Genomic DNA, 27,589 nt, shown 5'->3' with positions numbered 1-27,589 from the left:
TTGTATCTTACTTAGTCAAGGCACTTGATATACACTGATATGATTGTTAATATAGCCTTTATTTTTAAAAAAAAAATGTAATTTGAAACTTAAGAGTGCAGTGGTATGTTGCAAGAAAAACAAAATTGTAATCCTGAGAAACATTTCTCAGTAAAATGTTTTCCCTTCCCCTCAATTCAGTATTCCTGTATCACTGGTCTCTTGTCCCACTTTTCAAGCTGAAATGTGATGCAGGTGAAGTATCTTAGTTTGTTAAATCACAAAGATCAGTGGACCGCAAGTATCACTGAAACATGGGCACAGGCCGGAATGTTCTGCCCAGGTTGGCGTCAGGTGTCATGAGAGGACAATATGACAAGAAAGCCAAAAATTGGTTTCACGTCATCATATAACCAGTTTGCGGTTGCCCGCTCCACCTGTCAATGGTGGCCTGCCTTCCAGCCGAGGACATTGGAACCTAATTTCAATGCATTTGTATCTCCTCATCTTGCCTGCTTGCCAGAATCATTCCCTCCCCCCGCATCAAATTTACCGCCCACATCAGCAGGAAGACACACCTTGACAGGTGTGACGTGCAGAAGTTAGGACCTACCATTAGGGCCTAGCGGACATCCAAGGAGATGATGCCGGAGTCCTTCAGCTACTGGACTCTGGAGGAACACGTGCATCGCAAGCTGGGTGGATTCTTGTAGACATGGCTCCACCGTGAGGCAGCCCCTGGAAGGTGGGAGGTCTCCGTTGATGTCTGGGGTCTGCTTCAAGACACCACTGGCTTGGCAATGGGCTGTTATGGATGACCGTTGAGGGGGGTGGAGAGGAATGCCTAGGTGTGACTGGGAGACTAAGATGTAGCAGTGGGTGGGGTGGGGGGGATGGTGAGGAGTGTAATGAGGGAGAATGCAGCAATTGGGGAGGAAGGTGTGAGAGAAGGACTCCAGGGGGAAAGTGAGAGGCTGGGGAGAGGAGGGAGTAAGGGATGGGTACGTTCAGGTGAACATGCAAAGAAGGGATATGTGGAGTCAATGACTGCTTCCTGGGAAGTGAACCGAGGGTAGGTGTGATAGGAGGGAAATGGTGAGTACGAGAGGGGCAGAGTGAGGGTGCGACTGTGGAAGGGGCGGTGAGAGTGGTTGGTGGCGACCCCAAGACAGACATGGCCCTGGGGTTGGGAAGAGGGAGGTCAATGTGGGAGGGGGGTGGGATTCTCGAGAAAGTAGGGAATGTGTACATTCACCTGGACACCCTGGAAAGAAAAGGATTCTGGTTGGTAGGTGATGGTGGGGAGATGGAATGTCGTGCCAGGGAGCTCAACAGTCAAGGGGGAAAGGACATAGGTGACTGGGGAGGGGAGAAGGAACCTTACTGCAACCATGTTTTGAAATTGAAAGTGAGAGGAGCCTTGTGTTGGGCAGGCATAGGTGCTGCATGAGAGTGCGATCGGTGGGTGGACAGGGGTGCTGGTCAGCTCAGATGAACAACTGAAAGAAACCCAGCAGGCAGCATTGAAAATGCTCGGGATATTGAGATGAGCATAATGAAGGAAGGCTCCATGTGCATCGGAGAAGGCTTGCATGAGGCTCCAAAAGGTCTGCTGCACATGCACACTTCTCTCTCCAGAATCACTCATGGCCCAGGTGCATGCAGCTGAACTGCGCATGGGGGGAGGGCTCACAAAGCCTGTAAATGAAGCTGAAAGACACCGTTACGCATTATTCAGTGAAAGTGAATATATTTTCAGATTATAAAATGATAAAAAGTGTTCACCCATGCAACCAGAAACTTGTGACCAGAAATTAACTTTTCTCGGCCTACTACCACTTCTAGGTGCTGCCCTGACATCCGCAGGAGGGGTGGAGACAGCCTGTGCAATGGTTGGCCCTGTTGCCTCTGATGACTTCGGCATGGGTCCTCCGGAGAAGCAAGGCTTTGAGGGCCCCGGCTTGCTTTGGCTGTCCTCCTGTGGACCAGCTGCTCCCTTTGCAGTGACAGAGGAGGTTGGGGTGGTGACCGGCAAAAGGGACTCGGAGGGAGAGGACAACCTCTTGAGTGGATGACGCTGGGGTATCCAGCTGCCACTCCTCCTCCCTTCAGGTTCTGAGGGCCTTGGCCTGACTCCTCAAAGGGAATGAGCACCTCGAGGGACATTGAGGTGTCCTGTTTTTCTCCCTCGTGTTGCCATTGCAAGAATTCACCCATGGCTACCGTGATGGGAGTGCAGGCCTGTGTGCATCTCTCTCTGCGTTCTGCTGACCAGGGTCTCCATGGTGTCCGCCATCCTCCCCATGAAGACCTCAATGCGCATATACGTGGGCGCCACTTCATCAGAGAACAGGTGAACGCACTCCTTCGACTCACGTGCCACTCTGTTGAGGGCTTCCAACAGCTCTACGTGATGTTCCCCCGCCTTCTGCTGACTCTCCATGATGAGTTTGAAGGCCGAATCAAGAGGCTCATCACCTGACTCGGACCGAACAAATGCCTTCTCCCCAGCAGTTCTTGTGAATGTCAGAGAGCTCGGCTGAACCTGCCTCCTCTTGCTGTGGACACATGGTCCTTGCGGTGACCACCAGGTTGCGAGATTAAGCCTGCTCTAGATCTAGGTCCCACCGAGGTGTGTGTCTCTGCACTGGTGGAGGGTGTGGGTTACCGCTGTGACGGGTCTTCCAGGCTGCTTATTTCCAGCTCTTCAATGGAGCTGAGGGACTGGCTGGCTGAGGGTTTCAACCACCTGGCAGAGCTCCCTGTGAACCAAAGTAGAGATGATTAGTGCATGGCAACAGAGTCGAAAGCAGGAGAGTGAGCAATCGGTTACATTGAAAGAGGGATGATATGGTGCAGGATCTTCACATGGGTGTTCACTGCTGACCTCACCATCACTGCAGGCACAACCCACGTCCCCACCAATCAGCGCGATGGCACACTCTTCAACATGAGTGAGGGGTCTAATGCGGGCCACTCCACCCCCCAGTCTGGGACCTCTCCTTGCTTTTGTGAGCCAGCTTCTCCTGCATGAAAACAGATGGGGAGAGTGTGAGCAGGCTGCATGGCACTGCGTGGAATGTTTGTGTGGTGAGCAGAAACATGGATGGGATGAAGATGCAAGCTCCAGAGGATATGAGCCCAATGGTGATGAGGATGTGTGTGAGAGTTAGTGGTGTTGTCCCTTGAGGCGTGAGATCCCTGTAGATGTGTGATGGGTTTGTTAGTGTGAGTTGAGAGTGATGAGAAGAGCGACTTACCCTTGATGAGAGCATTCATCCCCTTCCTACACTGGATGGCTGTTGTCTTTTACAGGGCATTGGTGTTGACATCTGCTGCCGTTGCCACTGCCTCCCATGTTGGATTGGCGACCTTACTTGCTGGCCTTCACCCAGAGTAGGGGTAGAGGGCTTCATGGTGGGCCTCCACTGCGTCCACTAGGTGCTCAAGGGAGGCGTCGCTAAATTTGGGGGCAGCATGTTTTCTCCCCTTGGCAGCCATCAGTTCCTAGCAGCTTCCTATCCCTTCGAGTGCTAGCTCTGTGCAGGTACAGCTTTTAAATATTGTGCCCAGTTTACTGAAGGCCTGAGGTGACGGCAGGGCAGAGGCCGCCCTGCCAGCAACCCGGTTTGTTTCCCGAGAATGTATAAAGAGGCACTGGGAATAGGACGATACGGCGCAAAAAGCTGCCATTGTGGCCAGTGGGTAAAACATCCTATCTGCTACTGCATTTGGTGGAATCGTTCCAGACTTGCACTCAGTATCTCCAAACACAATCCCAACCATTCTGAAAAATATCACAATCCCATGTAATGGAAGTGGAATTTGTGTTACTGTACATGATCCACAACAGTTATTCATTGAATTCATCAAAGTCATTGAATTTGTGTAATTAAAGTAGAATGTGATTTATTCAGTCAGCCTAATAGTGATCACGTTCATCATTTGTTACCGCCTGTCTCTTCTGTTTCTCCTGCCCTAGTCTCTGGCCAGTTGATGTCCTTGTGTGTCCTTGTAATGTGATTGCATAATGATAAAACAGAAACTTTAAAGCAAGTTAACACATTGTGAGAGTAATTTGATCCTCACAAATGAGTGATGTATTATATAAATCTGTTGTGTGAGATACTGAAAATTATATTCCACTTTGATTCTGATTCCACTGGAGACCTCATTATAGCTTTTCTATTTGGTTTTTAAAAATATGAACATAAATTTGCTGTGAATATCTTACATTCTTTATGCCTTTGTTAGCTGTAAATGTGACTGAAGGCTCCCTGCATTAACTGAAATGTAAAACCTAAATATGATCTAATGCCTGACCGTTTAATTATAATAGTAATTATATCAGTATAAATTTTTTTGATAAATATTGCAATCCAAGAGAAATTGATATTCAAGTGAAGAGCTAAAAATTATTTTTGAGGGGCAAAATGTGTTCCTTTTTGAAGTTAACTTTCATGCCTTTCATTAGGAAAAGCAGTATGCACAGTGGATGGCAGCCTGCAGACTAGCATCAAAAGGCAAGACAATGGCAGACAGCTCATACAGTCTTGAGGTGCAGAATATCTTGTCGTTTTTGAAGATGCAACATTTAAACCCTGATCCACAAGTTATTCCAGACCAGAACTCAACAGACATCAATCCAGAATGTCTTGTGTCTCCTCGCTATTTGAAAAAATACAAAAACAAGCAGGTATTTTACCAAGAGATCATTTTATATATTGCATTTTACATTAATCTTATTTCATCCTACAAACCTGTCATAATTGCCATTGTTAACATTGAGTGATCTGGGATACATGCTGTTTGAAAGTCCAAAAATGTATACACCTGTTAAGTACGCACAGCATTAACTCTGTTCCAAAGCAATATATTAACTTTTCATGGTAAACTAAAGTGACATTAAATTTTCAGGAGCATTTCACAGTCCTTCCATTTGAGATGGCATTATGCAGTAGCTCTTTTTTTGTTTATTCATTCTTGGGATGTGGGCGTTGTTGGCTCAGCCAGCATTTATTGCCCATCCCTAATTGCCCTTAAGGTGGTGGTGATTCACTGCCTTGAGCTGTTGCAGGCCATGTGGTGTAGGTACACCCACAGTGCTGTTAGGAAGATAGTTCCAGGATTTTGATCCAGCAGCAGTGAAGGCACGGTGATGTATTTTCCAGTCAGGATATTGGTGGCTTGGAGGGGAACTTGAAAGTGGCGGTGCCCTCCGAACCACACACCATCCTGACTTGGAACTATATCATTATTCCTTCATTATGATCGATAGTGTCTACTAAGATGCCCAGTTTTTTTTTTTGTAACCTGCAAAGCTGTGTATAGCTTGTTCTGTGATCTAAACGGCACTCTCTCTAATAATTCTGTTCTTCACTTATTTCTCACTCACTTAGCATATGGGTGGTCATCTAATCCCCAGGGTTTTACTTCATGTGCAGTCATGGATTTGATCTTTGTTATTTCACTCGTTCTGTAGCACATAATCAGGATCATTTATTTCCCTCCTGAGTACCCATCTCCTTTCATCCTAAAGATTTTGCTATTGATTGCAAGAGATATTTTTGAAAACTCTCCAAGTTCAACTAAGTCTTGTATTTACTGAAATGAAAGCTTCCAAACTTGGGAGCTGTGGTTCAAAAGAGGTCATTGAGTCATATGATACTTCTGTTCCTAAAATGTGTAGACCAGAAGCACCATTGTAGCTTGTTGCCAGATTCTTGAAATTTTGTTTCCAGGAAGTTTTTTTTAACTGAACCATCTGTATGGAGCGTGAAGAAATGAGATTAATTTTAAGAAATTTTCTGAAAAAGGAAGCAAGTTGTGCAGTTTTATCAGTGCTTTCATGACCTCAGGACATCTCGAAGCACTCTACAACCAATGAAGTACTTTTACAATATAGTCACTGTTGTAGTGTAGGGAGTACAACAACCAGCTTATAAACAGCCAGGGCCCATAATCAGCAATGACCAGAAGGCTGAGGAATTAAATATTGACCAGGACCTTAACCCTAACCCTGTATTTTTTTTTCAAAATAGTGCCAATGCATCTTTCCTGCCTACCCAAGAGGGTAGATGGGCCTTCAATCTAACAGCTCAACTGCAAGATGGCAGCCTTGACTGTGCACCATTCCCATGATACTGCACTGGCCTAGATTTTATGCTCAAGTCTCTGTCCTGGGACTTGAACCCACAATCTGCTGAAATTTAGGAGAGAATTCTACTACTGAACCACAGCTGACACCCAGACTGACACTGTCATCTCTCCGCAATTAATGAATTCTTTAAGTAAGAATATATATTGATGTTCATATCGTAAGGATAGGATTTTATTCCCCAAGAAGCTATTTTGGGCTGAATGTATGTAAGTTTTACCTCATAAAGCTGACACATTTAGAAGACTTGAGGATCATGTGCATTTAATTAAATATTTGAAGTTATCTGAATCTGATGAGGATGTATTACCTTCTGGTATTTACTATTTGTGCACCTCCTGGGTAAATCTAAGTTTTGCACTTCAATTCAGATGTGACCTTTTTTTGCTGTTATTGAAGCTATTAAATTATTGCACTATTGCTTGTATTTAAACCTAGCAGGTTGAGAAAATAAGGCATTATTTAAAACCTCAGGGAATGGGAAAGTATGAAATCTCACCTTGTTACCAAATATTGAATCTTCAGATGAATAAATTCTGGTTTAATGCCAAGAACCTACAAGCCAATCCGAATTCCTTCCCATTGTTTCAGCTGCCAGTTTGCAGATTATAAACCAGCCAAATCCTCTTTCTATCTGTGGTTCTTGAGAGAAATTACCTTCTTGGAGATGCTTTCTCCATCCCTTCCTTTTTGAGAAATTGTTTGAAATCTTGATAAACAGAGCAACTTAAGAGTTCTCTGTTTTGATTAATCCTTCCTCGAGTAATGGCTCCTCTGTCCAAGAAAGTCAGTTAAATTGGGGTCATTTCTTGCAACCTTTCACTGGCTCTTCAGAGAAACTGTCTGTCTTCTCCTTCTCAGTAATACACACGCTTTAACATACAGAAAATGTAAGTGCACCAAAATGGACTAATGTTGATAACTGGTAGGGAGTTAGGATACAGAGATTAGAGATGTAGGAAACCACCTCTGGTTGGCAGGTTATGATGGTACTGTTCCCCAGGAATTTGTACTGGGGCTTCAGCTTTATGCAATGTATGTTTATGACTTGGATGAAGAAATTGGGAACTGTGTATCCAAGTTTGCAAATAGCACTTAAGGAGACGCTATTTGCTGTATAAATGGGAGCAGGAAGTTACAAAAGGACATGGAGGACCAAATACTTGGGCAAAGCTTTGGCAGAAATATTTCAATTTTAGCAAGTGTGAGGCTCATCCACTCCTGATCTGAGAAAGAGAAACTGGAATATTTTCTTAATAATAGAAGCACAAAAGGATTTAGCTATTTAAATTTTTTAAAGCTTTCTTTTTAAAAAATCAACAAAACTAATAGAATATTGGCCTTTACTTCAAGGGGATTGGCATTCAGAAGTAGGAAAGTGATTCTTCAGTTGTACAGACCCCAAATGAAGTACCACACTCAGTTTTGGGCCTCAGAAGAAATATATAGACTTTTTGAGGGGTTACTGTGCAGATTTGCCATACTGGGACTTAAAAGGGATAATTTATGAAGACAGGCTGCATGAACATGCCTTGTATTCTGAGTGTAGAAGGCTGAAGGATGATCTAATTGAGCTGTTTTAAATGGTAAAGGGATTCAGTAGGATATGTGCAGAAACATGTTGAGAATCTTAATACAAGAGTTAAGCCAATTAGGTCTGAAATCAGGAGCTACCTTTTCACACAGTAGTGGAAATCTGAAACTCACTATACCAAAAGGCTCTAGAGGCTGAGATGTGGGTTTATAGATTTTTAAAATAGTATCAAGATTGGAGCAAAGGTGAGTAAATGGAGTTGAAGTACAAATCTCATAAGATTTAATAGAATAACAGTACAAACTTCATGACCGTTCTTATCAAAGTCATTAATGACAATATCCATTGTGACTGACAAAGGTAAACTACCCCTTATCGTTCTCAATCTATCTGCTGCCTTTGACATGGTTGACGACGCTATACTCCGCCTCTCCAATGTCATCCAGCTGCGTGGGACTGCTCTCACCTGGTTCCATTTTTATCTATCTAATTATAGAATCACAGCAATGGCTGCTCTTCCTGCTCCCACATTGTTGGATAACTGCTTCCCCCCTCCTATTTCTCATGTACAGGCTGCCCATCATCTGAAAACACATCTTCATTTCCCACATATATATGTTGATGACACTACCACCTTCTCTTAACCCTCCTCTTTCGAAATTATCAGACTGCTTGTCTGATATGCAGTGCTAGATGAGCAGAAATTTCCTCCAACTAATGTAAGGAAAACCACAACTTTTTGGGTGGGGGTGGGGTCCCTTCTTCAAAGGCACTCAGTGCCTGATTGAGAGACCTGGCAGCGGAAAGGGGTGAACCTGCTGAGATCCACCCTCTGCCCTTGCTCTTGCTTCCGCCATTACTTAGCTGTGGCCTGGGGCATTCTGCGATCCTGAGACTCCAGTGGCTGTCATTCGGGCAGCATCCGCCACCTCCCCAGTGACACTGCCGCTCAAAGGAGCCTCTGGGTCCTGATTCCCAGGAAAGGCCTGATGCTGGCCTCTCAATTGCCTGATTGGCTCGTGATTCGGTGGGCTTTCCCCAAAGGAGGCACCGCAGATCTCTCATTGGCTCTCCAGCTGGCAGGCAAGGCCCCTATTGCGTCCACAAGATTCTGCTGATTGTTTTCAGTTTGCCCCACAAATTCCATTCCCTAGGTACCAACTTCATTCCTTTCCCTGGCAATTTTATTAGGCTGATCCAGACTATTCGCTACCTTGGTGTCATATTTGGTGCTAAAATCTTCATTCATGCCTTTGTTACCTCTGGATTTGACTAATGCACTCCTGGCAGGCCTTCCACATTCTATTCTCCATAAAGCTGAGGTCATCAAACTCTGCTGCCCATGTTCTAACATGCACCAAATCCCAATCTCCGTTCATCCCTCTGCTAACTGACCTATGTCAGCTTCCAGTTAAGCAGTGCCTCAATTTTAAAATTCTTGTCCTTGTTTTCAAATCCTTCCATGGCTTCACCCCACCCTAAATCTGTGACCGCCAACCCTTTTAATTGAACTCCTCCAATTTTCTGATCTCATAGGCATCCCGATTTTTTTTATATATATAGTTCTATCATTGTTAGCATGCCTACAGCTGCCAAGGCCTTAATCTCTGGAATTCCCTCCCTAAACCACCTCTCTCCTCTAAGGTGTTGCTAAAACGTACCTTTTCCATCTTTTTTTATTCATTCACGGGATGTGGGCTTCGCTGGCTGGGCCAGCATTTATTGCCCATCCCTAGTTGGCCTTGAAGGTGATGGTGAGCTGCCTTCTTGAACTGCTGCAGTCCATGTGCTGTAGGTACACCCACAGTGATCATGATCCTATGAAGTGCTTTGAGACATTTTATTATATTCAAGATGCTATATAACTGTTAATAGCCAACCCTGATCCTAGACATTTCAGTCTAATATCATCAAGCCTTGTCTTCCATTAGTATCCATTTTGTTTTGCAGTTTTTTTTTCATTTAAGCCTGAATTTTCGCAAAAGAAGTCCAGACTTTATGTCAGGCCTTCAAAAGCAGTTTTCTTTGAGCATGTATTTGCCAATTTTCTCTGCTTTTTCTCTCCCTTCTCAAAGAAGCACGAATGCTGGGCTATCTTGGATCCGAGCAGTCCTGTTGTACGTTACAAACAGGCTAGTTGTGGGTGAACATAGAGTATTACCAGGCTTTTCAACTGAAGGGCCCATCTTTACTGAGCCCAGTCTGTTCTTGCCCCTCATTGGCACTTGCATACTTTCGAAATAATGTCACTTGATTCTCCTTTCACTTCTCCACCACCTATAGGATTAATGATTAACAATATTAGTTTTAGTTTGTGCCAACTGTTTTCAATTATGCTTTTCCTTAAGTAACCCTCAGTGCAAGGACTATGAAATTAATATTTTGAATTGACATAATAGAAACAGTGAGTTTAAATGCAAGCTTGAATGATCTGGTGTTAATTGTTTGGAGAGGAAATGCTTCTTGCTGGAAATGATTAGCCTGATAGGATCTGCATCTGAAGGCCAGGGCATATTGTAACATGTTAGATTGCAAGCACATAATGTCGTATGCCATAGTAATAAATGTTTAAATTGATTACTGTCAGAGAATTTACTAATGTGCTCCAATTTATCACATGAAATGCCTGACTTCACAAACTAGGAGCTGTTAAGGGATATAACTGTGATATAATTAATACAATTTTAGATTATTATTTAGACAAATGGTAAATTTAAAGAATTTCTGCCTCAATTGAAGGCTACAGCTACAAATTATTGACTGGAGACATGCCTCATTTTAATAGCTGAAACATTTGAGTTCAAGCATTTTAAACATGTCATACAGAGCAGAGTTATTTTCTGGGTACCAGTAGGCAGTAAATTCAATGCATAAAATGCTCTGGAATGGCTGCTGGCTGCAGACAAGTGTGCAGATCCAGTGCACAGTGCATTTGCACTACCTCATTAACAGTGAATTTTTTTGTTTGCGCAACTCCTGATAAAACTTACTTTATTGTGCAGATGTCAGCTTAGAGGTTGGTTGACTTAGTGTAGGTCTACTTTAGGCTTTAAGAGGTTGGTATGTGTGGATAACCCAAATGATGAAAAGTTCCAAATACAAATACCTGCATTGGGAAACCATGCAGAGATTCCATGATTCAGCTCTATAAATGTTTCACTATGCTGGCATTTCTGAACTGGGAAGAATGATTCATGTTTTATTTGAAGGCAGTTACTGCTGCCCATGTAACAGTTCTTTCCTGTTGGCAAAAGTCTTCCTATGAAAAAAAACAGGAAAAAGAAAAACTGTTTAACACAAAACTAGCCTGATGTGATTTAAAATGAGCCTTTGTATTCCTTGATTTCATCCTCCAGCTTGAGTCACAAAATGTGCTGCAGTATACAAGGCAATGCATGTGATGTGCCTATTTAGACCTTGTACTGAAATGCTCAAGTCCAAGGTTACAAAGTCTACAGCCATAACTATTCATATAATATGTGGTTTTATTGTCTTTGCTTATTGTAGGATTTTTAAAAAAATATCGAGTGTTACAAATTTGAAGTTTTAGAAGATTATGATGTTTTGGGACTGTCTTTAATTTAGAGTAAAATGGAGGAATGAACAGGTCATGTGACCTGTTCTGAATTCTTCTGATGAACAGCTTGGTGGCTTGGGTGTTAAATATTAAAGGGGGGTCGGGTTGTTTTACTGGGAAGAAGGTGCAAAGTGCTAACACCTGAAAATGATGACCAAAGCATCTGTGCTGACAGTGTATAGACTGTTAGTTTTCAAAGTCCCCGGAAGGTGTTAAGAATGTCAGATATTGTAAGCGGTTATACTTTAAACTGTGTATTTAGTTTCAAGATGGAATGAAATTGGAAGTTTAAAGGATAGCTCATCAGTGTTTCTACTTGGATACAAGGCCTATGTGATTCATGTTGCCATGGAGGTGTCCCTTGAGAAGGAGGGGGCGTCCATAGGAAGCCGTTGTAGGATTGGCGTGCAGGGTGTTTCTTAAAATATCGCAAACTCAAATGGTTTCAGCCTGTCAGAATCAGAGAGCGAGAGAGATGCAGCAAGTCTTTTTTGGCACACCATGCATACTTAACTGAAGAGGCAGAGTTCATAAGGATTTGAACAAGACTGGAAGATTCACCTAGCTTTGACTAAAGGGAGGAATCTCCAGCATAACCCACCCCATAAAAGTCAGTTTGAGAATTAGGAGTTTTCCGGCTGGAAAAGGAAAAGAAAGGAAGCAGGCCCTTGGGAGCTAAAAATCACTTTGAGAGTTGGGAGAATAGAGTGTCAGCTAAAGGGGCAGAGTAACGTATAATGTGGAGGGAGGTTTTCGGTAATGTTAAAACGTTAATAAGGGAATGTTTCTGTAGTGTAGAGTATAAGTTTTCCTACAAAATAGTGTTTGGTCAATATTGCTTTTAGTTTGTTTGCTACAGTGAAAGCCTTAACTTGAAATCTTGTGTGATCTTTTCAGTTGGTCATAGGAATTCATTTTTTTTAAAGTTAACGATCTCTATGGAGATAGTAACACTAGCAATATTTCCCATTACATATTTTGGAACTAAGACATTTCAGTTTATCACTAAATGGAGGTGGTTGCTATCTTCATAGCTCTCTGATTTTGATGGTCTCATCGCTCTGCTGACTCTGAGGTCAAGTAGCTATGTACTGATCATATTTATTATAGACTGACAATTGGTTGTAGAGAAAGAAGAAATAACTTGTTGTGAGTGTTTGGAGAATTTCTGGGATGTATGCTTATAAACTAATAAGGGAAATGCTAAATTCAGTTCCTGGGGCTAGAGCCAAAGTACTGCATCGCCTGGACTTTAGTACACAAAGCTTTCATGGAATTTTATTTGAATTTGCTTGCTGTTGTATATTGCAGTCATCTCCGAAGTATTTTCACATTTGCTGAAGTAAAAAAAAATTGCCACCTTGGCCCCCAGGGTCTCATCCATCTGTTGTGAACTTAAAAACTGCCAATTTTTTTTTTTTTTTTGCTTCAAAACTAGAAGCAGCACTTGCTTAATCATGAAAGTTAAAGATTGTTAAAAATTAGTATGAGGAATTAGTGACTCTTGCTGTACAAGGTTAGATCAAAGTTTGCCTCCAGATAGAGCAGCCCAAAAAAATTGCATATCCAAGTTGTAAACTAATGAGTTAAACTAGAATCATAAAAATTTATGAAACAGAAGGAGACCATTCAGCCATTGTGTCTCTGCCGGCTCTTTGATAGGGTTAGTTTTGGATTATTCTACTGCCCTACTCAACAACAGCAACTGTAACAACTTATATTTACAACTGTGCCTTTAACATAGTAGAATGCCTGTAGGTGCTTCACAGGAGCGTTATCAAACAAAATTTGACACTGAGTCACATCAAGTGATATTAGGACAGGTTAAGTAGTTTTTCAGACTCATTGCAAATGAAAACAGACAGGCGGGCAGGTTTAGGGAGGAGATTCCAGAGTTTAGGCCTTAGGCACCGCGAGGCATATCTTCCAATGATGAAGTGATGACAGCTGGGGATGTGCAAGGGGCCAGAATTGGAGAAGTGTAGAGATGAGGAAGGGGGAGGCTGTGGAGGGATCTGAAAGCAAAGAAGAAATGTTAAAATCAGTGTTATTGGATCAGGTGCCAATGGAGGTCAGTGAGCACGCGGGTGATGGGCAGGTACTTTTTGCAATAAACGCCAAGAAAATGCTGGAAATACAAAGCAGGTCTGGCAGGGTCATGACCTGAAATGTTAATTCTGTTTCTCTCTCCACAGATGCTGCCAGACCTGCTGAATATTTTCAGCATTTTCTGTTTATTTCAGATTTCCAGAATCTGCAGCATTTTGCTTTTGGAGTGCTTATTGCAAGTTAGGATACAAGCAGCTGAGTTTTGGATGGGCTCAAGAGTATGGGGGTACAAGGCCAGCCAGGTTTAGAGATAACAAGGGCATGGATAAGCGTTTCAGCTGAGGCAGGTGTGGAAATTGGCAATGATATTTGTTTGCTTCAAACAGTTATCCATTGCCTTTTTAAAATATAAACAGTCTCTGCCTCAACCCTCTCTGCAGGAAAGCCCTTGCTCTAATAACCCGCTTCTTCATTAAAAAGCTTTTCTCTTCGCCCACAGTGACGTTGATAAATTTATGACCCACAGCATTTAGCCCCCCATCCCCCAACTAGAGGAAATAGTTTCTCCCAATTCATGCTATCAAACTCTTCATAACTAACAAGAACTTTTGTTAAATATCCTTTTAGTTTTTCCTCCTCCAATGGAATTGGTCCCAGTAACTTGAGTATCTGCTTTATATTAACATTTCAGGTCAATGACCTGGAACGTTAACTCTTTTTTCTCTCTCCACAGATGGTGCCAGATCTGCTAAGTATTTCCTGTATATGTTTTTATTTCAGATTTCCAGCATTTGCGTTATTTTACTTTTATGCACTAATGTTTCCCATTCCTGATATCATCATAATGAATTTATGTTGTGTGCTCTATGGCTTTAATGTCTTCGCTTAATAAGGTGCCCAAAGCTGCACATAACATTGGTTAGACCACATGTAGAATGCTGTGCATAAGTATGTCATTACGTTTTAGTTAATGCCACCTTTTTTTTGCTGTTGGGTATTTTATTTCTTGAAAGTGCAAGTAAAATCTACTTTAACAGAATCCCAGGTCTCTGTCTGTTCATGTACACTTTCCATGAATACTTCAAATCCAAGTGATTGTACTAAAATATATTGCCTCACATTTATCTGCATTAAATTGCGTAAGCATCCATTCTACAAATTCCACTTACTGGTCTGTTATCTTGAAATCTTAAAAGTCCTCAGCACTGTTGGTCAAACTTCCTACTTTTGTGTAATCCTCAAATTTTGAGATTGTGTTCCCTATATCCAAACTCATATGTATACTCAGGACAGAAGTGAACCCAACATTGATCCCAAGGGACACCCTTTATCCCAACTTGGTTTCATGTCTATTAACTAACTTTCTATCCAGATTGCTGTTTTCTCAGACCATATGCATGATTTTTTTTCTAACAAACCACTTGAGACACCTTATTGAAAATCCATATGCATTATATATCTGTTATATTCCATTTATCCGATCAGTCACCTCTTCAAACAAACCTCTCTTAAATGTGTTAAACGTGGCATGCCTTCAACAAATCCTTGCTGACTATCCTTTTACCCTTGTGCAACATTTCTAAATGATCACTGATTTTATCTCCAATTGTGGAACCTAGCAGTTTGCCAACAACTGATATTCGACTAATCGGTCCATAATTACCTGATTTACCCTTCTCTTCCTCGTGAAAAGGGTGTTATATTGGCTACGTCAAACCAAAAAATTTGTTTATTTAAGACAAATTGAAAAATTCTGACCAGATTCTCTGCTGACCTCTTTCAAAAGAGTAGCATGTGCTACTCAGGCACTATCACATCCACATTTTGAGTTCTGCTCATTATTTTTAAAGCCAATTCCTTTACTATATTTCACCCAATTGTTCCGAAGCTTCCTGTAGCATACCCTTGTGGATGCTACTGGCATCATTTGTAAAATTTCAGTTTTTTTTTTAAAAAAAATTAGTATCTGTTAGTATCTGTCATACTTGGAGCATTCGCATTTATGATCCCTCCTTCATCCCTGAGCTGCCCTACCCTCTATTGCTCATTATGGTGAACATTTATAGTTTTTCTTTTGTACCCATAGTTCTATTGATTTATATTGAATAATGAAAACATGTATTTATATGGTGCCTTTCACATAGAAAATGTCTCTATGCTTTACAGCATTGTATTGGGGGAGGGAAAGTCTGCAAAACTAATTGTTTTTGTCAAATTGCTCATCTCTAGTTAAACGTGAATTATGTTCTCATTTACGGAATATTAATCAGTTGCAATTTCCTTGAGATGTGCATGAATACATAGCGATTTTGGGTAAAACTTATTTGCAAAGAAATTACTTTTGTATTTTTGAGTCCATGACTCAAGAATAAATATGAAGAACATGTGGCAGACATTAGATATTGCTGTTCTGATGTGTAAAAGTGCTGACATGTTTGAGTCTATTCATTTCATTCCAGTTATAGTTTTCTAATGTCTTTTTTAATTATTACTGTTTTATAGTGTGCTTAAGTTAGGGGTTAAATAGGTTCCAAACTAAAGCAGATCTTTTAGATTTGTAAATAGTGAGTTTATAGTACATTTCCCACCCCACCCCCCCCAACCCCCAAAACAAAATTTATTAACCACTTCAGAGGTGAATCACATTCAAAGCACCAAGATTTGTGTTGTTACTTTTGCGTCAGATGTTTTTACTTTGAAATTTTAGCATACAATCTTTATAGAAGTTGCCTAAATTGGATTTCGGTAATTAATTTCATGTGTTTAGGGTTTTTTTCATGAGTAGTGGGAGGCAGATGGATGGGTGTGAAAAGCTGTTTGTGTGCTTTTGTTACCTTATTCTCACTGCATTTTCTTTCAACTTCCTTTTCGCTCTTCATGCTGCCCTCTTCAGCCAGGCTATGTAAGGGACTTGGTAAGTGGACAGTTCAGTCACTGTGATGGGTTGAAATATTTGTGTGTGTGTGTGTATACGTGGGCTTCTTTGTGCGTCAGGAATGTTAAATGTTAATACTGAAGTGAAAACCTCCACTGGATCCAAACTTGGAGACAAAGGACAATCAGTAAATTAGAATTTTGCAATATTAGCAATTTTAATAAAATCTGACACTGAAGAATTAATATTTAAAGTGTGTTCCATTCTTGACATTAAAAAAAAATGTCTTGGGAAATGAATCCTGAGATTAACGGCATTTAACATAAATGTAAGACTGTTTACATGAATGCACAGCTACCAGTTTGGTTGACCTGTTTGATCATGTGACAGTGGAAGTTTTTTTTCTGGTGCTGAATGTTTTTTTAACGAAAGAAAACTAACTTTTTATAGACCTAGATATGTCTATGTTTTTAACCCTATTACTCAGGTTTGTGCCATTTTTTTTCCTTTGTCCATTGCTATTCTGATATCCATAGCTAAGGCAAGTAACAATTAATTTTGTATTTTTTTTTTCCTCCAGATCTCTGCCAGAATTCTTGAGGCCCATCAGAATGTAGCTCAGATGAGTCTCATTGAAGCAAAGATGAGGTTTATTCAGGCTTGGCAGTCACTACCTGAATTTGGTATCACACACTTCATTGCAAGGTAACAATGTTAAATCTATAATTAAGTTGTGAGGTAGCAACCTGAATGCTTTTGCACGTTCTTTGAGCTTTGAGCGGGCGCAATGGCTTCCAGATTTTGAATGTAAGGACCTGTGCCTGATCTGTGGCAGCCATTGTAATTGCTATTTAATCTGTTTAAATATGCCAAGGAAGGTTCTACACCTGTGCAGTACAATGGGCGATCAACTGGTATGGAAAAAAATCATCTTGATCTTCCCTATTGAATACTATAAAGTTGTCACCAAGATGATTAGTTTAATGTTTAGCTAAATATTTCTTCAAAGAATAGAATGGGGCCAGAGCCTTAAGTGTACCCTTAACGTTGTCTTCTTTGAAAGGGGATTTTAGATCTTGACTAGCTCTGTTTCAAACATGTTTTGTTGGATTTAAACAACCAGAATGAAAACAATATTCCATTTTTATTAGAAATTAACATTCTACAGATTTCTTTCCCTTTTCTGCAACCCCACCCCATTGACCCCAGACAGGTGCAGAAAAATGACCAGTCCTGTATTCTATAGATGCCTATAAAGCTGCTGTGTGACCACCTTTTCACCAATTACATCAGAAACCTTTGATATAATCTCCCACCTTGGCAAACACACAACCAACTACCAAATTGTCAGGAGTTGTTATAAATAAACTTTGACATTTTTATATTTCTACCTGTCACAAGATATTGATAAACTGGTATATGCCGAAAAGGTGACATCCCTTAGTCACAAATGGGCATTTAGTTCCTCTGGACAGAACTGGCAGGAGTGAAAGGGTTCTATATTTCTTGCGGTTTCTAATTATTAGCTGGAAGTTAAGTATCTTCTCAAGTGGGAGAAATGAAATAAATATCTGTCCTTGGCATTTGTTATGCATCTCCCATCGGCTTGTTTGAGTTGCATTGGCCAATGCCTGCAAGTATAGTATATACACCCACACATCCTCTTGGTGTGTTGATGCTTGGCACAGAATTTTGAAAACATACAGAATTTCTGCCTGTTTAGCATTTGGGCTATCCATAAATTGTGTTACTGAGAATGGTGGTTGCTTTAACTATTGATTAAAAAAATATAATCTATCTATCTATCTTGGGTGAGGAGACAGTTAACCTAGATGTCACCCTTCCCTCCTTTAAAAAAACTACTTAAGAAGCAGATTATCTTTAAAGAACACAGAATACTGACACTCCAAGTAATTGCATTTAGAAAGGTCAGCAATGGGGTCACAGAGCAAAAATGAAGTATTTAAATACATTCTTCAGAGCTACATCCTCTGGAAATTCCCTGGGATATCACTTACCAGTTTGAATACAGTAATTGCCACCATTCATGATTTTGCTGTAGGCGGTAAAGTGAATCATGTGTTTTTTTTTTGTAAATGCATTATTCTATTCAAGAAGTTGCTGCTAATTCACTGTCTTGTGCTAGCAAGATGTGAATATATAAAAATTCAGCACTGACCACCGAATGGGCCTCTTGAAATGTTGTTTAAATGTGAAAAGTCTGTTCAAAGAAAAGCTTCCTTGCGAATGCTCTATTTAAAATAGTTTATAAATTTGTTAATGCTTCAGCAGCAATAATAGATTATATTTGTATGAGTGAATATACTTATTTTTCTACACTAGCTCAATCAAATTGCTTATTTCTATTGGAAGTAGCACCAATGCAGTCTTTTTGTTTTAAAATGGTCATCTATATCAAAGTTTTGATCTTGAACAAGCAATTCTAATACATTTTATTAACGTTTCCTTGAACAAATCAGATATTTAAAAATTGGCTAATGGTCTTGTGCTATGCAATCATTTGTATTTCTGGGGACTTGTAGATCAGTTGCTTTTTATAGGCCTGGTATTTTGCTTCAATATGGGGAGGTATGGCATAATGGTATTATCACTGGACCAGTAATCCAGCGACCCAGGCTAATCCTCTGGGGACATGGGTTCAAATCCCACTCCGACAGCTGGTGGAATTTGAATTCAGTTAATAAATCTGGAATATAAAGTTAGCCCCAGTGATGGTGACCCATTGGTTCACTAATATCCTTTAGGATAGGAAACCTGCCGTCCTTGTCTGGCCTGGCTTACATGTGACTCCAGACCCACAGCAATGTGGTTGACTCTTAACTGCCCTCTGAAGTGACTTTGCAACGGGCAATTAGGGACGGGCAACAAATGTTGGCCTTGCCATTGACGCCCACATCCCATAAAAGAAAAAAATATTCAATGCAAACAAACATTAAACTTATTCTTCAAAAAATCATTAATTAAATGTCTATTCAGTAGGTTGTTGTACTTTAAACGGTTGCAAAATATGGGCATTTATAAGAAAGTGTTTTGCTATAAAAATGTTCTACAATATGTTGCAATTTAGATTTCAAGGAAGTAAGAAAGATGATCTGATTGGCATAGCCTACAATAGGTTGATCAGGATGGATTCCAGCACAGGAGATGCAATCAAGACATGGAGGTTCAGCAACATGAAACAGTGGAATGTTAATTGGGAGATAAAAATGGTATGATTAATTAAGACTGTACTGAATCTTTTACACCTTGGCACCTAACTTATAGTAATTTGGATGTTATCATAATTTTGAATAGCCAAATTGGATCAGTGGTTATGTGAGACAGGCAGGTGATTGGAATATCTGTTTATAAGTTCTAGTTGCAGATGAAACCAACACATTTGAAAGTATTGCTGAAAAAAGAGACATGTCTAATCTTTTCATCTTGCACTCATCAGGACTCTTGCAACAATATAAAGAGAAAACAACAATTTATACTGTATGTGAAGAGAATGTTGATTGGCTTGGCATGTGGCATTGCCATGATGGTGACCGATGGTTAACTGCCAAGCGTTGTTTGGATTTTAAACCAGGCAGCTTGACCCTGATTGGTCAAGGCATTGCCCTGAGGAATGAGTCAACAAATGGCTGTCACTTGTTTTGCTGAAACAGGCACAATGTACATACAACAAAAACAAAACTGCTGGAAAAACGCAGCAGGCCTAGCAGCACCTGTGGAGAGAGAAACAGTTAATGTTTCGAGTCCGTTTGACCCTTAGCTCTGAAGATCATATGGATAAATGTTAACTGTTTCTCGCTCCACAGATGCTGCTAGGCCTGCTGAGTTTTTCCAGTATTTTTTGCTTTTGTTTCAGATTTCCAGCATCTGCAGTATTTTGCTTTTATCACAATATATGTACATGTCCTTTCTGTCCGCAAAGGACAGGGCCCTGTGTATTAATATGTAGCTTCCAGTACATGCAAATGCACCACACTGCTAGCCTGAATGACAAACTTAAATTGGTTATCAGCGTAATTCTTAGCACATTGAGGATTATTTAGCAATTGTTGTCTGCCAGTCTCACAAATGAGTAATGTGGTATATGAATTTCATTGTCAGTGTGATGCTAGGTATGTAGGCTGTACATCCCAAAGACTGGCAGAATGTACCAAACAGTGTGTCCCAGCTGCTATTTGTAATGGGCAGGGTACAGACTGTACCCAACAAGCCAATGCCCGCAAAACTCAAAACACAACTGTCCAACATTAGATGTCACTCTGCAGTTGGACAACAGTTGCTAAATAATCCTCCAATGTGCTAAGGATTACTCTGACAACCAATTAAAGATTGTCAGTCGGGCTTGCAGCGTGGTGCATTTGTGTGTACTAGAAACTACTTTTTTAATACACAGGGCCCTGTTCTTTGCAGACAGAAAGAACATGTACATACGTTATGCCTGTTTCGGCTAAACAAAACAAGTGACAGCCATTAGCTGCCTCATTCCTGAGGGCAATGCCTTGACCAATTAGGGTCAAGCTGCTTGGTTAAAATTTCAAACAGTGCTTAGCAGTTAATTGTCAGTCACCATCAATGGTGCAATCTCCATGGCAATGCCACTTGCCAACCAATCAGCACTCTCTTCACATACAATATAGATTGTTGGTATTTATTGGTATTCTTGTGAGTGTCCTGATGAGTGCAAGACAAAAAGCTTAGACATGTCTCTTTTTCAGCAATACTGAAGTTCTGTACTACCAAATGGCATTTGAAAATGCAAATTGTTATAAACTATATTCCATTATTAGATACATTATGGAGCATATTTTGATTTACAAACATAACTAATTTTTCTACCCTATTTTTGAGGTGCAGAAATACAAAACGATCATTCAGTGGGCATGCGCAAAAGTCAGCAGTGCATCCATCGCCAATTAGGCCTATTAAGGCCAATAAAGTAGCAATTGATGGCAATTTTTGGCTGCCCATCCAACGTTGGCGGGCGGGCGAATCGGCCAGGTGGCCTTTGCATTTTTGAGGAAACCTCATCCAAGGGTGGGAAGAGGTTTCTGTGATTAATTCAGAGAGATTAAAATGCTTCGAAAAAAATTTCATCGTCCGCATTTTGAGGTGTCTCATTCTGACGGCATGGACATTTTTTCCCAATTTTAAATTTGGCAGCTCCCTGAGGCAGCTCTCTGCCTTCAGGGAGCTTTCCTTCCGCACTCTCCCACTCCTGCGCTGACTACATTGCTTGCCCTCTTCCTGTCCTTGTCCCAGCAGCGCTGAGCCTTTCAGCCCAACTTTCACACTGGTTGGCTGTTAACTGGCCAGCCAACATGAAATTGGGGTTGGGGGCCAATCGCGGTCAGCGGTCTGTTTCCCGGGCCCATCACCCTGAAAATTCTGCCCATGAAAAGGGAACAAACTAATGGTTTTTATAGAAACTATTATGTTAGTATTAATATTCAGTGAAGGTCACAAATCATGTTAATCGTACGTTAACTCTTGATCAAAAAACAAGCATCAAAACCAATCATAAAGTAGCGATCTTTAGCCTGAGTGATTTCTTTCTAAGGGCTCCTAAAGATGAGAGTTCGTATTTTGCACAAGTGCCTGTAATCTGCCTGACCTGTTTGATAGAAAAAAGTATATTAAACGTATAACTGTTATAAATGCGCTACATTTTGTCTATCTATGTTTAGGTGACTGTTGAGTTTGCAGATGACGTTCGACTTTCTTTTATCTGTGGAGATATCGATTGCAAGGTAGTTCATGAGTTCATTGGAGGTTACATCTTCCTGTCAACGCGGGCTAAAGATCAGAATGAAAGCTTGGATGAAGACATGTTCTTTAAGCTTACTAGTGGTTGGATGTGACAGCAAATATATTGAAAGATATAGTCAGGCCATTAAAATGCCTTTGTTAGATATGAGTGCTGTTACTCAACATATGCTGCTTATTCCAGCAAACGCCTCGTACTGTAATATTTTACAATGGACTTTTTTAGTTACCAGATCAGTTAACACTGTATGTGCACTAACAGTAACCAGCTACCAAACAGCCTACTGCAGTTTTGGAAATGGCATGTTCTCCCCATCCAAAAGCAAACTTGAAAGACCCCTCATTAGAAACCTGTTTCAAAATTAAAGTCTTGAAACAGTCAAATAGTATGATCTGTAAGCTATCCACAAAGCGTGTCAAAGGCTAAAAAAAAAACACACAAGAATATTTATCAAACTTTTGCATGTCTGTTCGTAACTTAAAAAAACTCTTTTAAAACTAAAACAAAAATCCCTAACACAAATCCAGGACTACTACAGAAACTTGGCATATGCAGATAGTTTTGTTTGGGAATCAAAAAACACAGCTCATTGTTTTAGCTTGCTTACCCAAATGTCTGGTTATTAGTTTCATTTACATACTGTAGTTTATATTGCCAACCTTTTTTTTTTTACACCCTATAGTATTATGTGAAGCAGTTTTAATCACCAGCATTAGTTACCTCTTTGTTTCTTTTAAAATATAAAATCTTTCCAGTACATTATGAAGTAATTCTATATGAAGTATTTGTTTTTTTCATGTAACTAATGTAAAAACACAAGTTTTATATAATTGTACAGTTTTTAAACTATGGCATCACAAATCAGTTACAGAATGTGCTTACAATGTATTCTGTTTTGATATGCTTTTGCAGGCATAGGTAACAGTAAAAATTTATTAGAAGAAAATTAATTTTTGAGCCTTGCTTAATTATATCATGTTTCATTGTAACAGCTAGCTGAAAATTGTGCCACTGACTCCTAAACAGTGGAGCATAACATTGTTTTGAAAACCTGTATAAATGCATTTATTTTAAATAAAAGTTGAATCTTTTATTTAAAATCTCCCTTTTATTATTTATTTAAAATAAGATTTGGTTTGTGGTCAGCACCATAGACAAGCAGTGACATGTTAGTCTTGCAAAGGTGATCAGTTTACACTGAACTGTCGGGTAGAATACTAATGTAGCAGAAAAACTGTCCGGTTCAGCCCTGTCTACATACAAGAGTCCTTGTTAATGGCAAGTAACTGAGCAGTGTTAATCAACCCGTGAAAGTGCAGGCCAACTTCTGTAGGTTAAGGGAAAAGTAAGAAGAATCTCATACAGTAATAGCAAAAATGTTGGTTTGAAATAAATTGTTCAAAAAAGCATAATACGACTGAAGTATAGCTGATCTTAGCAATCCAAAGTGACAGGAGAGAAGGATATTATATCCAAAATTTTTGTAAATCTAATACAAGGAAAATACTGGAAATATGAAATTTTAAAAAATCAACGGGTCAGGCAGTATCCATGGAGTGAGAAATCGCATTAATGGACGGAGTTTTATTGAGATTGACCCGCTGTCGGCAGTGGGTCAGGAACCCACTCGTCAGGGAAGTGGGCTTTGCTGTGGCTCTGCAACTCAGCCACATGGTAGCCTCCTGCTTCCAGGTTTCCCAACCAATTGGAAGGCAAGCATGATGACCGACCTCACTCTGTCAAAGCAAGGATTTTTACTTGAAGGCCACCAGCAGGGATCAGTTGCTGAATCCTTCATTGCTTCTTGAGGCTTCAACATCTACAACACTGGAAAGATGTTGGAAGGCTGCCTCTGACCGCCCCCGACAATGTCTCTGTCTCTGACTCTTCCTTGGAGTGCCTGCACCGGGATCTGAGTGACGAAGTGCTATTTCCCACAGGAGGAAGAAGACTGCCTTTCAAATCAAGCAGGTGTGGACAGAAGTGGCTGAGGAAGTGAGCAGCATGGATTTGTTTCCTAGAATCTGGATACTGTGCCCCAAGAGGTTCAAGGACTCGAGGGTGAAAAGGTGAGTGGCAAAACCCTTTCAAGTGCCAAGCTCGCACTCTTGACTTTCTCAGAATTCTCCACCTCAGACCAACACACCTTACAGATTCAATCATTCTTCTGTCTCCAGGCGCTTCCCCTCATCCCCATCTCAAAGACAACACTCGCTCTCAACCTTAACTTGTTGACATCTCATGCTCATCCTTTGCAGTCAGACTTCATAAATGTTGACATTGTATCATCGCCACATATTTCATTTCTCACACTCGTAACTCTCCTTGCAGAATAGGGCACACAATTCCAGGAAGAGGCAGAGAATCAGTGCTGGCCCTCCGGTAATAGCTATTCATGGTGACTGGCAATGCATGCCCACCTGGTCCACAGTGAAGGAATGACACAGTTGGCCATGAGGCTTAATGGAGCCTGGAGTCAATGATAGAGTCTTATGTGTTGGCTGATGGGCTTGACCTGAGAGCATAACTGTCAGACTGTTGCTTGATAACCTTTCTAGTTTTATTGATTTTATGGCCTTTTACGCACTGTAGGAAGTGCCATTCTAGAGACTCACTAAAAACAGTGATCAAGCAACAAGGAAGATACATTTCTTTTCTCTTTGTGTTTGATTGCTGTACCTCAGGGTCGCCAACATTTTCTTTAATGAGAGCTATTCTGATTAATGAAAAATATCCTGAGCTACTAAAACATATATTAAAAATATATGTATTGATAAGGGTACAGTAAGCTATTATGGTTGAATTACAAAAATATATATTTAAAATGAAAAAAATTGATTCTTAACCATTATTTCAATGTGAAACTTGACACTGCATTGTGTCCACCAGTGCTGTATAATCTGGTGCGTATCCTGAGAGGACAACTCTGATGGAGTCATCCAGATGCTCGTCGGTCAGATGAGTTCGTAATTTGGACTTGATGAAGTTCATGTCGGAAAAAGCGGATTCGCAAAGATAGGTGGAGCCAAACAGCTAAGTGACTTTCATTGCTGCTGTGTGGATGTTACTGTACCTCTCAGTATCCACGAGACTCCAAGAAATTTGTGGCAGATTCCCTTGATTTCAAGTGTGTGTCTTTTTGAAGACTGACGATCTCCATTTCCATAGTGACTCAATTGAGGTTAAACAGCACACTAATTTGTTCAGAAATGTCACTAACACCTATTTCCATGAAGGGGTTTGAAGTAAACCTCATGTAGGGCTCCAGCTGTTCAAAATCATGAAACCTGTCACTGATCTCTTGACCAAGCCTGTTCAGGAGATCACGGTACTCATCAATGTCCAGGAGCTCAGCAGCAACTTCATTTTCTGCCAGTTGCATTTTCCTTTTCTGCACTTGCTGTACCAAAAGATTAAGTTTCAACTTGAAAGCTTTCACTGCACTAATCGTGTTAGCAATTGTCTTCTCTCTCCATTGCAATTCACAGTTTAGGGTGTTCAATTTCTCTGTGTCATCTGTTAGAAATGCCAAATCAAGCAGCCACACAATATTTGATAATTGAGCGGTACCTTCGTTCCTTGACTCAATGGAGTGGCAAAAGTGAAAGAAATCGATGCAGTACTTTTCCTCAGCTAAGCTACCAGATTTTCAGAGTGCAGCAAAAGATCACCATGCTCAGCTGACAGTTCGTCGAGAAATGACTTGAAGCTTCGGTGCTGTTTGGTCTTTGCAGGAATTAAATTAATAATTCTAACAACAGGAGACATAACGTGATCAAACTCCATTACTTTGGCACAAATTGCCTCTTGAATAATAATGCAGTGGTAGTTCAAGAAATTAGGGAAATCGGGGTCTGCTTTACAATTTGCACTGAAACCGGCATGATGCCCAGTCAATGCTGGCGCGCCATCGGTTGTTCTTGCCACTAGCTTCTCCAATGGCGCATTATTTTTTGTGAAATAATTCTTGACCTCATTGTAGATATCAACTCCCCTGGTTGTGGATTTCAGAGGCAACAATGTCAAGAGTTCCTCTTTAATGGTGAAGTCTTCAAACACCATTCGAACAAACACTGCCAACTGGGAAGTATTGCTTATGTCAACTGATTCATCACATTGAATGGAAAGCCATTTGCATGTACTTAAATCCCCCTCTAGCTGCTCCATCACCTCGGCCGATAATGCAGTTACCCTTCTTGCCACGTTGTTTGCTCCTAACTGCACGCCTGAAATGTCAGATATTAACTTCAGGGCTTTTTTTGAAATCTTTGAATGAGGACTCGGCCATCAGAGTCACCGAGCCCTTCGCAATCGCACTGTCTGTAAATGTTGCCTTGTTCTTGTTCAAATAATGAAGAACTTTGAAAGATGCCTCTGCCGTATTAGCTTTCTTGGTTGGTTTTGTAAAAAAAATACTGCTGTCTCTGTGCTGCAGCTTTCAGTTCACTTACTTTTCATGACCGCAGACTGCTTCCTGTAGGAAAATCCCTTTCAAAATGCTTGTGCACGGTTGAAAAATGGCTCTCGACATTGCTCTTTTTTTTCCCACTGTAACTCTGACAGCGCAGATTAAACAGACACACTTGTCTTTAATGCTTGAAAACAAAAAAATATTCTCCCACTCTTGATGGAAATAGTATGTCTTTTGCCTTTTTTTTGGATGGACCTGCCTCTGCATCCATGATGTCAACAAGGGTAGATTATTCTTTCCTGCTGCACGCTTGCTAGCAGAGTTATGCTAATACAGGTGGTCCTCAACTTATGTTGATCCTCACTTATGGCCATGTTATCACTTATGGCGGTCGGACCCGCACTTACAGCATGACGCTGACTCAGGCACTGGTGTCCTTTACAAAAGTTGACAAGCTAGTTGGTGTGCAGCGGAAAAATAATTTTATGACTTGAACCCTGTAATACTATTGGCTATTTTTTCCAAATCTTAATGTGAGCTACTCATTGGCAGACGGCAAGCTACCAGTCGCTTGCGATCGAAGTTGGCCGTTCCTGCTATACCTGGTGTTTGGCTGCCTTGAGGAAGTTGCTTCTGGAAGAACAGATTGTGAGGGGCATCGCATCAGGTCAGCTTTTCAGTATAGCTAGGATATCATACCCTGTTGAAGATTGTAGAAATATGGTGCACTGAATTTATATTGGTTTTGTGCAAGAATTGCTCAATTCCTAAATTCTAAGTTAAGAGTGATTTTAAAAAATAATAGTTTCCAAATTGGCAACCAAACAGCTGGTGGTGTAAATGAAATATTGCAAACTTCTTAGTTGCTATGGCTTCCATTAGCTCTATGACCTTTAACGGGACAAATTTAATCTGTAGTTACCAAAATCTATGGGCAGAATCTTCTGCTTTCGCTGGTGACGAGCTTGGAGACGGGAAGGGCATGCAATTAAGCGGGATGGTAGCTGCCGATCCCTGCGCACCCCCCCCCCCCCCCCCCCCCCCCCCCAACCCTGGACCACTCTCCCTGTGACCCCCCCCACCCCGCAAAACACCCCATGTTATTTATCTGTGGCTTGAGTTACACTGCGATCCTGGGATTCCAGTACCTGTCCTTCCAGCAACAGTCACCGCCTCCCCAGCCTTAGTAGGCGGGACCCCCGCCCTCAGGGTCTTGATTCTGGGG

At 40.9% G+C, this 27,589-nt stretch overlaps 1 protein-coding gene across 4 annotated transcripts in view; it reads left to right on the top strand.

Annotated features, from left to right (window-relative positions):
* The window catches only part of fermt2 (FERM domain containing kindlin 2), a 131,948-nt gene extending 108,895 nt beyond the window's left edge, over nt 1-23,053 (top strand). For 2 of the 4 annotated variants that reach the window (XM_078562613.1, XM_078562611.1), the window contains 5 exons: nt 4,454-4,675; nt 16,190-16,210; nt 16,752-16,876; nt 19,260-19,401; nt 21,874-23,053. In XM_078562613.1, coding sequence (XP_078418739.1) covers nt 4,454-4,675; nt 16,190-16,210; nt 16,752-16,876; nt 19,260-19,401; nt 21,874-22,047 — 684 coding nt within the window. In that variant the 3' untranslated portion in view covers nt 22,048-23,053. The remainder of the gene's footprint in view (nt 1-4,453; nt 4,676-16,189; nt 16,211-16,751; nt 16,877-19,259; nt 19,402-21,873) is intronic. The other 2 variants (XM_078562614.1, XM_078562612.1) reach the window with 1 other exon arrangement.
* The last annotated feature ends 4,536 nt before the right edge of the window (nt 23,054-27,589 follow it).

This window comes from Cetorhinus maximus, chromosome 18 (genome assembly GCF_964194155.1).
Source record: "Cetorhinus maximus chromosome 18, sCetMax3.hap1.1, whole genome shotgun sequence".
Lineage (NCBI taxonomy): Eukaryota > Metazoa > Chordata > Chondrichthyes > Lamniformes > Cetorhinidae > Cetorhinus > Cetorhinus maximus.
The sequence above is the reverse complement of the archived record's forward strand: the minus strand, read 5'-3'. Positions and strand labels throughout refer to the sequence as shown.